An 18454-nucleotide genomic window follows, 5' to 3' on the forward strand; every position below is an offset into this window, starting at 1 on the left:
CTTAACCGTTTATTCATTTCTTTTCACTTACATTGTGACTTTTTCTAAAAGCTGATCGAGAATGACACTCCGACTTTCCTTCAGCTTCGTTTATGCGAATCTCTGGTATCACGGCACAGTCACTGGATTGTGATTCCCAAGAATCGTAAGAAATTCTCGTCAACCTGTTTGCAATGTTTGAATAATCATCAATGATTTCTTTTTGTCAATTGCTATTAATTGAATGTTTCAATAATTTAAGTAGATAATTTTATAAAGAAATAATCTTTCATAGCTTTAAGTTAATTATCACCTGCTATTAATTGGTGCTTTTTCATCGTAATTGTTTTCAGAAACTTGTGCCTGATCCTGTGGTATCACATCCTGCTCCATATCTGTTAACTCTATCACTTCCGAGGCTGAACATTTCCTTTCATTCACGTCTGTTCTTGCAATTTCTACATCATCTATAATTTCATTGACAATTCAATTAATTATTTTAATTATTTATTAATTATTAAGTCTTGTTGTCTACCTTTGGCTCTTGTTTTTGTAGATTTCTTAGATAAAATTGGTAACATTCTTTTCCATTTTAGAAAGGACAAGTCGGACAATTCTTCTCTCTTCTTCACTATCTTAAATAATTTCCTACGTTCTTCAGTACGTTCGTGACGCAGTTGTATCTGAGCAATAACGAAGAAATCACCAACTTTTTACAATAACTAAATGAATGTAACAGATGAAATTTTTTCCATTCACTTTATTAAGTCATTTACTAATTATTATTAATTAAAATTTGATAAATTAACAACAAGCTCATTTGTACTTGGTAATGTTAATTTCTCCACTCAGGAATTATAATTTAATGTTTACCTTCAAGTCATTATTAGCTTCTCTCAATGAGCCAGTTAATGAGACCATGTAATAAATAATAAGTGTCATAAGAACAATTAATGGAATTACTATGCCAGGTGAAGCAATGTAATCAAGGCATCTGAAAGAATTACAAAGCAAAAACATGATAAGTACAAACTAGTACAGACTAGGTTTCCTTTTATCAGTTTCTTTTATCATTCCTTTTAACTTTAAATTTATAATTTTTTGAATAAAACAGCCTGCAATATGATTAACTTTACAAATATTAAATAAAAAATGAAAATATACCTTTTAATTGGATCAGGAAGAGAATCAGTAAGCTGTTTGGTCGCTACATAATAAATTTTTTTGTAACCAGAAAATGGACCACAGTGCCAGGATGGTTCAAGCCAAACTATGGCGTAACCAACAGGTAGAACACATAAAAATAACATTGTTAACAATAGGGCGAAATAAAAGTTGTTGGATCTGGAAAAGATAATATTTCAAAGTAAATAAACATAGATTTCTTCTGACTTAGAAGAAAAGATGTTAAAAATAAAGAGTATAATTTTCAAGACACCTAGAGGCTCGAAATATGACTTCATGAGGCACATTACAGGTAAGGACAGCCCAGGATCTTAAGTACATAAGAATTCCAAGTTTTAAAAGGTTCAGTGTAGTTAATCCTGGACTGAAGAACATCCCCATCCAAATCATTCCTTGATTATTTACTAAATGAAGTATATTCTCAGCAATTTTGAAATCCCCATATTGAGGAAATTGTTTTTCCAGGTCCCAACACCAACAACTGTTCATATATCGTACAAAAACTGCACGAATGAAATCTATACTAAGCGTGGTTACTATACTAAGTACCTGTGATGAAACGAAATATTCAAACTTAGCGAGAGGGTACGTTAAAAAAAAATTGAGAGGATGATATTAAAAAAAAAAATTGAGAAAACAAATTCACCAAGTCCATTACGGTGAGTTTGGCAAGCTCTTGTCCAAACATCGTTTCCCAGCACAAACGACGAAGCTTCTTTCGAGTTTTTAATTCTAACTTCGATGAAGAAACTAGAAGAAAAAAATGTTCAAATATAGAAGATACAAGTTGAAACCATAATATTTTTATAAATATAGTATACAAATTGTACTTTGTTCATACTTGTATCCTGCGTAGTATTACATATCTGTTCGAAACACTTTACAATATAGTCTTTTTCTGCAAGAGGAATCACACCTTGGTAATGATCAATAGTAGAAATTTTATCAGTTGTTTCTATATTAGGTTCTTTGGTAAGTTCAGTCGTGATAACCGAAGATTTAGTGTTTGTATTGAATGCTGTAGTTAAATACTCGTCAGATGTGTTACTTTCTTCTACAGGTAAAGACATAGTAAAATCCTCCGCCTTTATAGAAGAAGTCTCATTTAAGTGCTCAGTAATAGTACTTGAGACAGTATCTGTATTTGTACTTGTATTATGGTCTCTCTCCTGTGTTGTTTCATTAGAAACTGTAGATTCGTTAAAAAAATTACTAGTCGTAGAAGCAATATCAATTCCTTCACTTAAATCTATGGTGTCAGTGAAATTTTCAAATGTTGTAAAAGTGGTAGCATCGGATGTGTCATTTTGTTGAAGCATTTGCGTTGTAAAATTCATTTCTTTAGTTATATTTTCGATGAAACTAGATCTGTTCAGCTCGTTTTTTGTAATATCATCGTAATTATCGTACGTGTAATCCAGAGGAGAGTAATCTTCGACGTTGTATATCTCTTCCAGGGATTTGTCATCGAGAATCGGATTTAAGTAAAAGTTTGGTGGCATGAACGAGAGTTGTGGCAGTGCTAGATTATTTGGTATAAACAAATTGTTAATATATATATTTATAATAAAAAATTAGAGAAAAGAGGAACAAGAAATATAAAAAAAGCTTTTACTGACTGATTTAACTGCAAATAAATTTTCTTTTCTGAAATAAAAAACATAAAAAGAATATTAATAAGAAGCACATAAACGAGAAAAAAAAATGTTGTTGGAAGTCTGTAAATTAAGAGACGACAAACAATAGTATATTATGATAAGAAAAGAAAGCAAAAAGTATAAAAAGTTACTACAATACAATGAACACATACTCGTTTCGAGAATTTCAGTCTTATTCTGCATTCCAGTGACATTACTTGCCAGGACTAAACTCAAAGATGCTAACGTCGCTAACTGTTGCGATTGCTTCGGACTATCATCACACTTAATGAGTTTGTACGTGCAATTTGTAATTGTTGGTTGAAGCTCTCTTAAATCTTGCGTCTACAGCAAAACATATCAAACGAACACCTTCTTGAATCTCGCAATCGTATAATCACTTTGGTAATTCACTTACCATTGAGTCAATCTTCTCAAACAACGCAAATATTAAGGAATAAAGATTCAATAAATTCAGTACCATGATTCTGCAAGAAATGAATTCGATCGTCAAATGAGTAACTGTAAAATGGAATTCTTAGTGAAAGTGTCAGAGAACAATCTTTTCCACAATACTTACCGTGCCAGCTGCAAACGTAATTGTTTCCTGGGGTGGTAGCTTTCCAGTAATCCTAATATCTCGAAAAATATCGGGAACACATATGTGATCAAGGACATCACGACTGTAATTTCGTTTTGACGCCACCAATTATTCTGTTCAAATTCTTCGGAGCTTCGTGCAACCATCTTTACCACAGCATATGCCGACAGTCCCAACAACGAAATCACACATATATTTACAAAGATCCTCATTGATATAACCTTCCAACTAAAATTTGACCAAGCATTAAATTCAAGAAGCAAGGATATTTCATGTACGAGTTAAAATAAGCTTTATAAAGATGAAAGTAACCGTGGATAATATAAAATATAACATAACAATAGGGGATTTTATAGAAGAGGAGATATTATGAAAAAGGTAGGGGAGCAGATGTTTCTTCGAACGATCTTACTTCCTTTCATCTTTCTCTTTTTCAGCTTCCTCTAACAAAGCTTCTTTAAATCCAAGAACAATGCTCGCCGTCCTATTGTATGCAGTTTCAGTATTGCCAATCATAAAGTCCCATCCCGTGAATAACTTCCAAGAGAACACGCATTCGTCCTCTTTCTCTGTGAGTTTGCTCAGTCGAGAATTTTCTGCCATTCTAAGGAAGATATTAGGTTTTTTTTTATACAGTACTATAGAATGTGATAATTGATTCGTGGCTAGTCGTACTTGCGTAATATGGTGACGAAACTGTATATATAAACGACCAAATTCGTGACGAAATAAACTAAAGGTAATCTGTAACCGCTTCGTGAGTCTTGATTCGTGTACCAGCCGTAGAAGAACGGTGAGTACTTCAAGACACCCTCGAATTCCCATAGAGTCAACAAGTGCTTCGATTTTATCTTCTCTTCCTTGAGCATTATCTTTCGTTCTCCTGCTGCTGCTGGATCTGCTGTTAGCATCTGTCATAAATAATATCTGACGAAATTCGAGCAACTACTTTTCATTGTAATAAGCGAGAGTTCAAATTCAAATTCAATGACAAATCTCACAAAGTGATTTTATATAAACCTTGGATCATTTTTCAAATAAACTTGCACAGTCTTCCGTAATGAAATCTAGACGAATGAAAAATACTGTACATTTGCTAGCATTACCTCGGGAATGGCCACGAAAGCAGTGAGAATGGCTGCTATGACAAGATTAATCCAAAACAACCAACGAAGAAATGTAAAATATGAGGCCACTGCCGAACCAAAGTGCGATTCAATCTCCTTTATACGAAGTTCCCACGGGACCAACCATGTTTGAAGATTAACCAACTCTCTTCGACAGTACTGCCATTTCTAGAAATTGAAATGTTGTTATCTATTTAAAAAGTTTCTGTGTGATAAAGCGTAATCGGTAATATTTTTCAATTATTACTTTCGTGATGTAGAGTGAAATTCGAGCAATGGCATCTTTCGTGCTACGAGTCTGAGCCAGCCTCTCCTGGAGAACACCCTCGTGCCTTCTAATGTAGGATTTTGCCTGTCGTACTAATTTGATCTTCCGGCAAAGTGGCCATGGCTGTTGTTTCACACCACTCAGCACTTCTTTATGCAGCTCCAACTTTTCAAATATCTGTTCTTGGCTTCCAATTTCTTCAATAGAGATTGCCGTTCTGTGCGTACAGGTCTTATTTTAACCGATGTTACTTTCCATTTTCTTATTTAAATTATTCACTAACGTTCTCTTCTCTCATCTACTTTCTCCACTTTTAGTTTCTAACAGTGATCATTTTCTAGCTTTTAGCTGGGAATAATTTACAATCGACAAGAATTTGAATTAACCAAACTTGCGCTGGCAAACTGATTGCGGACCATAACGAGCGACCGAACCATTGAGAGGTAATTAATTTGTTATTTGTTTTGCCTGGGTTACGCCTAAATATACTTAAAACTGAGAAAGCATTGCGATCTTGGGACAAAAAAAAATTCTCGACGCGCGTGGCGCGTCGTTCCAGCGCAAGAGGTTAAAGAAGAAATTGATGTACTGACTCTCCAGAACTTATAGTGTAAACGGAGGATCTTCGACGAAGTGTAGCCTCAGCTTCGAAGGGAGAGGATGGGCGACGTCTCCGTCTGCTTTGTCGTCGACTGGAACTCCGTCGTTGCATAATCTCACACGCTGAAGCGGAATATTCATCCTCGTCACCCTCCTCTTCTAAAATTCATCAAACCATCAACGCTTAAGCATAATCTTTTGCAAATGTGATTCTATTTATTTAATGGGTTATTATTATTATTATAGATCCGTTGTTAGGAAAGTGAATTACGTTAATGAATTATTTGTTCGTAGACATAATTTATTACAGATACAAACCTGCTATGGAAATTCTATGCATATTAGAACTATTCTTCACGTCAACGGCGTTATCGTCTTCTTTCCTTGCCTGATTTGAACAACCTTCCCTCTGATTATCCTCGTCTTTACTGACGGCAAATGTAACTGACAATCGGTCGACCGATGGTTGTGGAGAAGAAGGTTCCACCTATCGCAGAAGGTAGAATTAGTTGCATGAATTTCGTCCATAAATCATCCATCCTCACGCCACATACTATGCACACAACTTGCACAGACCATTGGCTATCGAACTTCAATGTTGAAGACTCGATTTTGAGTGCACAATTTCTTGTAAATTCTACGTTACCCGTTTTATAAACGTTCGCGTTAATAAACTTTTTTCATTGAACGTAACTCCTAAGGCCGCTAATTCGGGAAAGGGACTAACTATCACTTTTTTTATATACTAATTTTACAACTAACGTTATAGGGGAAGATAATATTATAAGAGAAGCTTTGGAAATAAATGAGAGAGGAAGTTGATCACAAAAGACAGCAAGTTGAAAGTTTGTTAAGTTAATAAGACAGAGATCAAAGATGAAGCAGAGTCAATAGATGCAAAGCCACTGGCATCGTGTCAATGGAACAAGCTGGTCATTCCCTGGTGGGACCACCCCTTTGTTGAAATCTATAAGTTGACTGTAATGTCCGTTCCACTCGATATCAGGGACTCGGTATCGTGTTTCCATCCACGGCATAAATTCTCGAAATCACGAAAGGTCGTATATTAGAGGCAAGTAGATACTTCGTTTAACGATTAGACTACTTTGTTAGATGGTCATAGCATAAACGTGTTTTCTAACGACGTTTCAATTTATCTTTAGAAAACTTAGATAGAGAAGATATGCTTTGCTATGGGAGATTATTGACAATGAATTTATAGAAGAAATTCTTATACTCTTATAATAATTGTATACTGTTATTATAAAATTATTAATGATAGTATTATTACAAGAATATGTTATAATATTGCATTATGATGTTTATTAATATCTAAACTCATAATATTCTTCCATATATTTCCTTTATCTTCTCTATTAGAAGTAATAAATTTTGACTGAAATTAAAAATTTATATAGTTCCTTACAAAAGTAATAAAACATTATGTACGTGTATAGGACATTTATAATTCTTATTTTCAAGGCATTTACAATCTTTATTTTCAGGAATATGGATACGGTCAGTGATCAATGACAAGAGCTTGATTAAGTGTCAATGTAAACGTTTCAGAAGCCCGAGGTCACATGCGACGTGCCGCACCCTAGATGCTCATCATGCTCACGTACAACTCGCATTCTTCACGCGACCCCACCCTTCGCCTCACAGATAATTATTCTTCTTTCAGAATCTCTAAAGACCCCCCCAATATCATCCTCTCCCTTTTTGCCTACTATTTACCCGCGGAATGTGATTTGTGAAGGGTCACGAAAATCCACGTTATCGTTATTGCTCATTTTTATGACACACCTTCGTAATAATCAATCATTTGTCTAGGGAAGCCGATACGGATTTTTTAAAATCGAGCAACGTATAATTTTAGTCATATTAGTCTATAACTTGAAATTATTTGAATATAAATACGATGTACTTTCGGTTTTATAAATTTTTCACTTTTATACTTTTATTATATGTCAAGCTCTTTGTTAATAACATTTTACTTTCTAACATCGTACGTAATTATATTACTTGCTAAAACTTTATTCTCTCTATTGTAATTATATTTGTATTTATTGTGTAATTATATTGTATTTATTTTTATATTACTTGCTGAAACTTTATTCTCTCTATTGCAATTATATTTTTTTTTATTTTACTTGCTTATTATATTTATATTTTTATATATTATATTTATCTTCTTATTATTATAATTATATTTTATTTATTTACTTCTCATACATAAGAAATTATATTGAATTTAATATTCTAATGAAGGTGACTAGTTACGTGTCCTCTAGTAGTATGAAAGCTGCAAATACAGAGGGTAGCGTTTATCGTAAAAATACATGTCCAGGAATTTCATTTCGTGAAATTAATTTGCTAATTAACGTCAGGTATGCATCTTATTAGTCACTAAATTACTCGAGAATTTATCGAACTTGATGAAAACTTCGCTGTTCACGCGATGTTACCCTTGTTGCTATCGTTGACGCATTTGCTGATTAGATAAATGCAAGTAATACACACAAAAAATCTTTATTTCTTCATTTTTCCAATCTTTTAATTGTTCTTTGAAATATGAAAAAAATATGTTTCACATTATAATCCAAAACGACGTTGTTTTCTTTATTTGTTTCAGAAAATTTGTTTAAACTTTATCTCCAGAGAAGATTGTACTAACAGTGACATCACTTACATTCGAGATCGAGAGGCACCATTCGATCTTAAAATTTTTTCTATTGATTCCGAATTTTTCTCTATATTTGTATTCGCGACTTACACTGTATCTAATGTCAAACGTCGTCACAGTTCTTTCTTATCAAAAGCGAATCATTGTATCCAAAGATTTAGTGAGTTATCTTTTAATTTATTGAGACTTAATTATTATTTCGATAAAACTTTAAATACTTTTCCTAAAAAATTTTATTAAATCTTCATCAAAAATTGCATAAAGTTACTGTGAAGTAACTGTGAAGGTTACACACAGTTACTTCACAGTTACTGTCAAGGTAGATAGAAGCATTTTCAAAATGAACCGCGTGGTATGAATACCCTATGAATATATACTGAAAGACAGTAACACGCATTCAGCTGCATCGCTGTATGCCATTAATAATCCCGTATACACTGTCAGTGAAAAGGATATCACCATTTTATTAAATATGACTAAAATTCAAATAACTTGAATATTGTAGGATCTTCAAGAGTAAATTAAAGACATCGTTTTTTCGCAGAACATTTTATTTACTGGCCATTGCAATTGTTAAACGCACTTCTCGATGATTTCAACATTTTTTTTTATAAATGGTTCCAACATTTTTTATATCTTAATTTATTTTAACTGCGATTTTTCAACATGTCAGAACTACATATTTATATATTTTTCTTTTAATTCAATATATAGATCTGTCTTTTTCCTCTTACATTCATCAATTTTTTCCATACATATAATACAAAAAAAAAATTTCTTTCCTAAGAGTTGTGTCGAATAAAATTCACAAAAGTTTAACATCAGGTTAAACCTGCATCTTTCTATTTTATAGTACAGAGTTATTTGACTTGTAAAATTATCGGAGTTTAATAAGTATGTAACAAGAATGACGCTTTATATACACTCATATGTTATATGCTGATCACAAATTTCTTTATTCGCTTGTTGAAAATATATTTTATTAAAAGCTCTGATCTTTTGGCACCAATGGAAAAGATAAACTGAATTTACACTTTCAACTATAAATCTTTCCCTTGATTTTATCTCTCAAGGAAAGTCTATAAACAATCATCTGGAACTACTTTCTATTGTTGATAATTAGAATTCCATCTTTTATGAGCAATCTACTGCGTTAACAAGAAACAAAACGCATTTACACGCTTCACGTAGTTCTCACTTATGATAATAAACTGACCTGGATAGAACTTTCGTCTATGCACAATGTTTCTCTTATATTTAAAACTAAAAATAATTATAACAACAAATTATATTTAATTATGTTATAATACAGACAATTTATGGAACTTCCAATCAGTCTATGGAACTTCAAATCATACTACAAAATTAGAAAGAAACATTATTTTTCATCAGAAACGTTTTACCCAGGAAATGATATGTCTAGTAGACACTAAATTTTTCAGAAACTATTCCAAAGAAAATTCTTCATCATTTGGTTGTATGTCTCGCCCAAGTAGTTCTTTGCACTTCAGACATCAAATCATTTCTCGGAGGCAAACGAGCACTGGTTGTGCGAGACGGTGGTGGACCAGGGGTTCTTAAGATGGTAGCTAGATTTTTCTGGTTCTGTGAGCTCTTCTTATTTGATCCTTGGCCATTAGAATTTTCTTTGGTCGACAATTGTTTAGCAATTGTCTCTGAACGTTTACCCTGAGGTGCAGGATCCAGCACAATAGGTGGAATTTCATCATGCAAATTAATTCGATCCTGCTTACTCTTTGTTTCCTGAATTACGTGACTAGCATTCCTTTCGCCTGTACAAGGTAAAGGTTTTATGAATGTTGTTTTCAATTCTGTATTCTCTGGATTTCCTACGTAATTATCTATTTTGTGCGTCATTACAGGTGATGAAGAGAAACTGTTTGTTTGAGAAACTCTTAATGACATGGAGCTTGGAGACAATTGAGCTGAACTCTACAAATCCAAAAAATTGTGTAAGTCATGTATATTTTGCGAGATTATTTGAAGTTAATATTAGAATTTTTATTAGAATACTTACAGATGGCCTATTGTTAGGAGGTACAAGAAGATTGGGACCCATTGCATAAGGAGAAGGTGTGTTATACGGTGATCTTTGAGACTGATATGGACTTATGTTGTGCAGCCTTTCTAGGAGTTGCGTTTGAAATTGTAACTGATCTACTGGACAACTGTTCCCTTGCATTCCCATTGTATTCAGACCTCCAGAATATAAGGGATCTGATGCATAATAGTATGGAGATGGTGGATCCAGTTCCCATGGTGAACTTTGCCCTCCTGTTCGTTGGCACTGTTTAGAAGATAATGATACTAAAATATTGTTCTAGAATAAATGTATCAAAGGGTAAATGACTAGAAATATTAATATTTTATGTATTCAGAGATATATATTCGGATTTTAATGAGGCAAAATTTGGAATTTTATAATTTGAAAAATTATAAAAAAATTTGAAATATGAAACGTTAAGAAAGCATGATAATATTTGATTACCTGAAACTTTATTACTTTTCATTTTTTTTCTTTTTTTAAATTCTGATGCATGCTTTGTAAGAATTCAAAAATTGGCAACGTTACCTAGCATTTGTTGGTAGCGCAAAGTCCAAAATCCCGTGCGAAGACCTGTTACATAACATCGTCACACCGGCGCTTAGCACGATTATTGGATTAGCGATTTAGCTTTAATGTCAGCATTAAATTGCTACCTTCCGGTCGAGCAATCTAGGACGAAACGCGTCGCTCATAAGCAATACTGTTTTCAAAGTTTAACCGCTCATACAGTTTCCTTGAAAGGATTAAAAAGTTCCTTTATAAAATTTGCTTAAACTTATCACGTGTGCTTGACCAAGTTTCTTTTTCTATTTCAGCATTCAAATTTTATTCGACTTTTTTTAAATAATTATTATCCATATTGATTAAATTATAAGATTTCTTGATGTAGATGTAAATCTACATCCATGTAGATGGTCCATTTAACAATTGATTCTGAATTACACAGGCATTTTGTATTTTTAAATGGACGCTATTATTTAGATTCAAATATCTTAATTACATAAAATCTCTTATGGCAGCTAAGCGATATTTTAAAATATACAGTCCAGTATACATGCAAAATAATCTAGGACATTCAGTTTAAATTAATAAATATTTTTGAGCATACATTTAGTTGTATCTTATCTAAAAATAGAATGACGGAACGCAGTTAACTGATATAGAGAAAAAAAAATTGTGATTTTAACGAATTTAAAAATGTAAAAAAAAAAAAAAAAAAAATACGCATTCTCAATTTTATAATAAACAAATTAAAAAATATTTGTAACACATTTCTCGATACAACAATCGCTTATTCGATGATGAGGTGCAAAACAAAAAAAATGCGTGTAAATTGTTTTATTAAGAAATTCATTTAAAAAAAAATGCGTCAGTACAAAAGGCGTTACAGTATAAAAAAAAGAAAAAGAAGAGAAAAACAAAGGAAATACAGTGCTAAACGTTAATTGGAATGCAACGTTCGCAGGCATACAGTTTGCTGACTGTTGAACACTCGTGTCATGGTATTCTGTAGAGCGTTACCTGGCCGATGTTCGACAGGTCAGGAACGGTAGTAGTTTGTTGCATCGTAGTTGAGCCAGACAATTGAGATTGTGAGGTTCCATGTCCACTCGAGATCCGTTCTTGCTCTCGAAGATGACCGACCAATGCACCTATATGCTCCAGAAGCTCTTTGTTTTGCATCAACAATTGATGCGTTCTAGCCTAAAACATAAAACATAACTGGTCAATATCTACTAGCTATTACTATCTATGGATAACAGTTACAAAATTTATGTGTATGTACCAATATCTTTTGATACTTGCTTGAATCTACAAATGTTTAGCAAATCTTACTAATACTTACTTGTAAAGTAAGCATTGATAATATTATTGATAATTATTCATTTTATCATTCTTTAATGCATGTTAATATTTACTACATATTTGAATTTATTTGAATATATATTTAGTAACTTTAATTAATGTCTACAGAGCAGCTCAATTCTAATATTAATGAATCAGCATTTTCAGATTTGGCACAGTTGATAAACATTCCATAAGCAGTACAGCATATCATTTACTTGAGCCTCGACTCGAGCTGCCGTTTCAGCTGCAAGCTGATCCTGAAGCAATCGCGCATGGGCAACAGCGGCTCTGGTCTGTTGGCTTTGTTGCTCTAATCGTTCTCGCAACAGTTGAATCTCATGCTTCAGAGCGGTTAATTCTCCTCCAACCAGTAACCCTCCACCACAATCGGAGGTCACCGTACCCTATACATGAGATTAATCAGTTATATGTTTAGTGTATCTTTAAAAAAAAAACAATTTTAAAGTAAGATAGTATATATTTTTAATGTTCTGCTCAACTTACCGATGGCGATTGTCTAATAGGCGAGGTAGACGCTGCGGTCGCTGGGACTTCGTGCGTCCTCAAAAGACAAGGAACAGTCGTCTGTTCTGGCACCGAATCATCTGCGTCCCCTAATAACGATATATCTGAAAATATATATATTTTTTCACTTTCATTTTTGAAAAAAGTTCATAACGAACAAACTACAGATGTTCATGCAATCTCACGATCTTTGCAAGTTTTATTGAACAAATGGAATCTTAATAGAGATTTTAGTCGTTATTAATAAAAATATTAAGACATTCATTTAGTTTAAAACGAATTGGTTTTTTTTTTTTTTTTTTTTTTTAGATTAAGCAGAACCTTTATGCACAAAAGACGGCGACGGCTGCAACTGTTCATTCGGTATTTCATCTTGGTCCTCGTAAACGTCACGATGATTCTCACCGTGTTCCCTCTCTTTCTCTTTCTCTCCCCGGTCCCGCTCTTCCGCGGCGTTGTTTATACTTAATTTATGGCACACCTCGAAAGCCTGTCCGACCGTCCTGACCACCCTCATCGCCTGACTCTAACGAAAGCGAACTTTTTTCAATTGAACGTACAAGTAAGTGCAATATTTAGAGGTGACGAGGGACAATTGCGGCACAGGCATGCAAATATTAGGGTGAATTTATGCGCGAGCATAATCAAACTTCAAGTATTGAAAAGATCAAAATTTACAAATGCGTCGGAACATTTTAGTATTTTTCGCGTTTCGAATTTTTCAAGGTTCAAATTCTTTTCATTTTCAAAATTTCAAGTTTTCAAATCTTTTTATTTTCAAAATTTCAAATTTTTTAATTTTTAGCTTTCGAAAGTTACAACTCTTTAATTTGTAAATTTTCAAACGTAATATAAAGTCCCAGTATTAGAATACTCACTCAATACAAAATAATCTAACTCTAAACTTAAAACCAAGCAGAACTCCATTCCAAAATATTTTCATACATCAATCTCTCAATTTCTACCAAACTATATTTTCAGTGTCGAAAAAATTCCACCGAGGAAAACTACTGAGAAGAAAAAAAAGAAGAAACCATAAGAAACTGAAAATCCATGGATAGAAGAGTTAGGACATGCTGTAATTATATAATTTATTCCTGCACGATATCCCGTGGCTCCTCTTTCTTTCTTTTTTCTTTACAAGAGCGGGACAACCTTATCCCATAAACGGCGTTATTCGTAAACGTACACCTTTACCTCGAGCTCCTCGAGGTCATCGTTCTCTTCTTCAAAGGGGTTCTCATCGAAGCTAAAATCGACACTCGTTGTTGAACGCGTCAACTGGAGAGGGGGAGGTTTTGACTTTTTAAAAGGTTTCTTCAACTTCAGATAGTTGAATATCTCGGGCTCCTTGAACGAAAGTTTCTTCCTGGGCTTCGGAGTGGTGTCGACGACGGAACTAGGCGACACCACTGCTGCCTCAGAGTTCGTTTGTTTCGAGTTCTTCAGCATGGCTGATGCGCTTTTGTGATTAGGATGTGATTAATATCTGTTTCAGGAGACAGATAATTACATATACCACGATGGAAATTTATAGTGTTCTTATCGAGTTCATTTATGTTCTACATTTGTTCGTAATGCTTCTTTTTGCGCTCCTATCTCGTTAGATTTAATTACACGGTCAACAAACAATTCCAGTTCGTAGAGACTATAATTGTAAAAAGTATTAATATACATGTATACATATATGGAAAGTTTGTGATTTTAGTTTCAAGATTTCAAGTTCATTTAAATACATCCTAAGCTTCTAACTCTACTTATAGAATTTTTTGTTTGAAAAATTGTAATCTAACTCTAACTCTACTTCTAACTCTACTTATAGAATTTTTTGTTTGAAAAATTGTAATATTTTCTCAGTTTTAAGTATATTTAAGTAAAACAAAATAGGCAAGACGATTAATAAATTTATTACTTCTCACGTATTGTTGTATATACGGTTTGGTCACTCGTTACGGTCCGCAATCAGTTGCCAGCGCAAGCGGTTAATAAGATTGTACATACATATACAATATCCCACGTATTACACATGTTAATTCTTTTCATCCCAATTAAATTCAAATTTAGTCGTGAATTCTTGCCTCGAAAGAAAAGCCATTTAATGAAAATTTTATGAAGTCATTTTCAACCCTTTACAGCCTCTTTGTTTTCCATTTCGGCAGGTCAGACGAGTCTGATCATCTGATCGGAGGCATTGATACTTTTAGAGGGCGCCCAATTCTCGCGAACGAAACCAGCGAACTCGAATAGCCGCGAATCGCGTTTCGCAAAGAACGATAAACGATCGAACGAAAATTTATTTCGAATACGTTTCGAGCATCGAACGGAGGAATCGATATTTACGTGTTGTAGCGTACACCGGGACGATTCCATTTATAAACAGCCGGTCGGCCGACAACTGGCAAATTCCCCCGATAAATCTTGCTCTTGCTTTAGAAACTACATATTACAGGCCAGCGTCGTTAACGGAGCTACACGAGAGTTTATTTGCTCTGTAGTGTGTACGACCGGCGACGGCATACCGCGTTTCGCAGCGTACTCTCATTTCACTCGGGGAAATTAATTCAGAATCTGTAAATCTTCCGGCCGTTTCAAAATCTCTTTCCGCGATGCTTGTTTTGAAACGACGTTAGACGAAGTATTATTTATTGTGTGCGTCTTTCCGTTTTACTACATCTCCTTTCATCTCTTGCCGATTTGAATTTTATTACTTCACTGCCTTCGTGAATATCCCTTATAAAACCTATTTCGCGATTTCTTTTGCAGATTTATGAAACGATTATCGTTATTAAAAAGGATTTTTAGAAGAAAAAAAAAAAAAGAAAAGAATGGAAATTGGAGGAAAAGTGCATTAATGAAACAGTTGAACAGACTTTCAGTGACAAGTAATATTTCCTTTGCTTTGTCAAATTTGTATAATAACTGAGAAAGGTGAAAGAAGACAATGAGAAGAATACAAGAAAAAGACGCAATTCTGTATTACTATTTTCAAGATCACTTCCTAAAAATATGAATCAACATCAACGAGTATTTTATCTTTAAGTACTTTACTCATATGCCGGTAAAGTCATTCATAAACCTCGAACTTGATCCCACATGACCGCCATTAGTGATAACGGGCAGTAGTATGTCGCTTTGATTAGACGAGCGTGCGTAACACGAGTGAACATGTTCTGGTCGGTGATTAAGTGGCGACTTGATAATACGCGCTGCGTTCAATTGGATGCACGCGATCGTATTTAAAGACGCACTGCTCGTGTTTGCATAATTATAATCATTTGACATGCACGACAACCTAAAGCAGGTATAACTTTTACGTTTCTTCTATTTTATTAATTGTTTCTTTCATTTCTTCCTTTTTTTCTATTTTTTTTTACTTTCTTCTACAGATCCGTTTGTATGGCCAAATAATCGATAAAATAACAATTAGTAGATATGCTGTAGAAAATTATTTTACTCGATTTAAAAAGGAGAATATTATGTTAAATTTAAAAAGAAGAATATTATATTAAATTAGATCATCATTTTTATACAAATCGTTGAATAAATCTTTTTCCAAAGCTAGCGAACACTGATCATGTCTCTATCGATAAGATCAAGGACATATGTACGTATGTAGGCAGACTGATCATAGAGAGTGAATTAAATAAACGAGAGAAACCTGCTCGGAGAATCATCAGTGAGATAGAATACGTGGCCTAAACTAAATAGCTACGGCTAATCGTTTACTTCTAATCTCTAAATCCTTTGATCTTCTATCTCTCCTGTTTCTCCTGTTCAATCAAATTAAAAGCAAGGAATATAAAAAAAAATATACCAACATTCATAAGATGGTTAAAAAAACGGTATATACACTAGAACAAGTATCACTCATCCGGTTTCGATTCTCCAATTACTTCGATTGGTATATTGTTTCAGCGGGCGGAAACAGAATGGTGAGAAATCAAAGGCTTCCCTTGAAAGCATCATTTCCTGATAGCTTTTCATAAATATTTGCCAGTTCCGAGGAACGATTTCGATTTGTAATACAACCGTAAGAGTTTTCCTAATCTTATTGTAATCATCCGTGTATACGAATACATAATATTATCTTTTTCTTCAGTTCAACAATTTTAATGAAAGACACAACATTAACAAGTGACAATCTTTTGAGAAGATAAGAGAGCAAAAAGAGGGCAAGACAGGAGAAGATGAATAAGTCAATTATTCATCTTCGTCAACACGATAATAAATATTACCAATTGCTGAAATAGTATCGCATCGATCATTCGGAATCAATCGTGTTCATTTATCACTTTTATAAGCATTTCAACGATTTCAACGTTTACGTGTACTTTTAAAAACATACCTTAAAAATTCATTTTTCCTTTCTCGATAAACTCTATCTTTCTATACACGTCCACTGACAAGAACGTATCGCTGAAATTAATCTTCGTTTAAAGGTTTTTCAATATTGCAAAAGGGTCTTTTTTTGAATATCACTGAACAGATTAGTTTATCTGTAATTCGACTCACTAAATAGATCACTTTACTTGTTTCTTGATTATTTTAAAATATTTTTGTCTCTATATTTAAGTTTCTCGATATATATCAATCACAAATTATAATTGATAATTCTATAATTTCAGTTTTTATCGATCGTCTTTTACTTTTTTTTTTGTTGCTTGATTATTTCGAAAGTTGTTAATTTAGTTTTGCAATTTTTAGACAAAACTTCTGCAACTTTCTTTTCCAAAATGTACTCGATTTTTCGACTAAGATTTCAACTCTTGTATCATCGCTTGTACCACTCCACACTTTCCTATAATTTTCTTTCTGAAACTTCTTCTATTTTCTCACTAGGACTCCTTCCAATTCTATTTTCCAGACCAATTCGAACTTTCTTCTTTTAAACTTCTGCTTAGAAGTTTCTCAGAAGTTTTCAATGTTTCTCCTTCCTCTTGTAGTTATTTTCAACTTTCTGCTTCAAAATTAATATTTCCCGGCGTCTCTATTGTTCCTTCCCTTTTTATTCTTCCATTTTTTTCTTTTTCTAGATCAGTATCCTATTTTTTACTTTTTTCTTCAAATAATAATTTTATTTCTTGATTCATTTCCTAGTGTTTCTTACATAATACTACACTACATTTTCTATTTCTTCTTCCTTCGTTTTCCATTCAAATCGCTGTTCTCTTTCATCCCCAAATCATCATATCTTCATTTTCTGTACTTCTTACAAGTCAAATGTTCTAATTTTTCATTTCACGATACAACTTACAACTTCTCTGTTTCTTTTCTTTTAAATCACGCACAATTCACTATTAACCTTTTTATTTACCCTTCTAAGTTACAATCCCATTCTTTATTATAATTTATTTCTTTGTTTTCCACATTTTTCCTTTTTTTTTTTTTTTTCTTTCATCTGTTACACGTCCTGCCATCCGTTTCTCTTCATTTATCTTCTCACCGGATTACAAATTTCTGTTTATTTAATCTACTATTGTGAATTCGGGTCTAAAACCGAAACGAGGCGAGACTCGAACGCGGCCGTGTGTTCTCGAAATACTCGAAAACGAACAGTAACTTGCCGCCGCGGCCAGGTGGAGCGGAACTAAGCGGCGTGTGCCTCTGATGAATCGCTGGCCGAGCGATAGCGCCAGCAGAGAAGCAGAAGCGTCGCGACGCCGTGGCTCGTTGGTTTTTTCCTCCAGTTTATTTATAAACGCATTAATATTCTCGCTCTTTCGTGCAGCTCAATGGCATTTCCGTGTTTGTCCAGTGTAAATGCGTAGCGAAAACCTCTATTGTTCTCCTCTTTTGCCTTTCATACCATTTAATATTGATTTGAAAAAAACATTGCACTAGACATTTTGTAAGTAGTATCCTAGTGGAGTATTATTTAGAAAGTCTCGAATGCAGTTTGTTAAATTTGCTAAATTTGAGTTCCTTGATTT

The 18454-nt window shown here is 33.6% G+C and overlaps 2 protein-coding genes across 8 annotated transcripts in view; both read right to left on the bottom strand.

The window, feature by feature from the left end:
- LOC122537361 (transmembrane channel-like protein 3) lies at positions 1 to 5878 on the bottom strand. Its single transcript, XM_043670461.1, has 17 exons — positions 5716 to 5878; positions 5391 to 5556; positions 4777 to 5014; positions 4509 to 4697; positions 4078 to 4313; positions 3815 to 4006; positions 3382 to 3630; positions 3220 to 3289; positions 2975 to 3146; positions 2006 to 2686; positions 1811 to 1914; positions 1418 to 1713; positions 1144 to 1323; positions 853 to 973; positions 515 to 662; positions 293 to 446; positions 1 to 164 (listed from the first exon to the last, which is right to left on the bottom strand). The coding sequence occupies exons 1-17, from the start codon at positions 5735 to 5737 to the stop codon at positions 14 to 16; spliced, it is 3369 nt and encodes a 1122-aa protein (XP_043526396.1). The 5' UTR covers positions 5738 to 5878; the 3' UTR covers positions 1 to 13.
- Positions 5879 to 8624: 2746 nt separating this feature from the next.
- Positions 8625 to 18454, bottom strand: part of LOC122537363 (carboxyl-terminal PDZ ligand of neuronal nitric oxide synthase protein-like) — a 33789-nt gene continuing 23959 nt past the window's right edge. For 3 of the 7 annotated variants that reach the window (XM_043670462.1, XM_043670463.1, XM_043670464.1), the window contains 6 exons: positions 12846 to 13050; positions 12504 to 12628; positions 12215 to 12403; positions 11673 to 11855; positions 10122 to 10391; positions 8627 to 10036 (listed from right to left, as the gene is read on the bottom strand). In XM_043670462.1, coding sequence (XP_043526397.1) covers positions 9551 to 10036; positions 10122 to 10391; positions 11673 to 11855; positions 12215 to 12403; positions 12504 to 12628; positions 12846 to 13050 — 1458 coding nt within the window. In that variant the 3' untranslated portion in view covers positions 8627 to 9550. Of the gene's footprint in view, positions 10037 to 10121; positions 10392 to 11672; positions 11856 to 12214; positions 12404 to 12503; positions 12629 to 12845; positions 13051 to 13721; positions 14186 to 14864; positions 15229 to 16759; positions 16777 to 16869; positions 17087 to 18454 lie in introns of those variants that run through there. The other 4 variants (XM_043670469.1, XM_043670465.1, XM_043670468.1 and 1 more) reach the window with 4 other exon arrangements.

The sequence above is a fragment of the Frieseomelitta varia genome, unplaced genomic scaffold (genome assembly GCF_011392965.1).
Source record: "Frieseomelitta varia isolate USP_RPSP 00005682 unplaced genomic scaffold, Fvar_1.2 scaffold_905, whole genome shotgun sequence".
Lineage (NCBI taxonomy): Eukaryota > Metazoa > Arthropoda > Insecta > Hymenoptera > Apidae > Frieseomelitta > Frieseomelitta varia.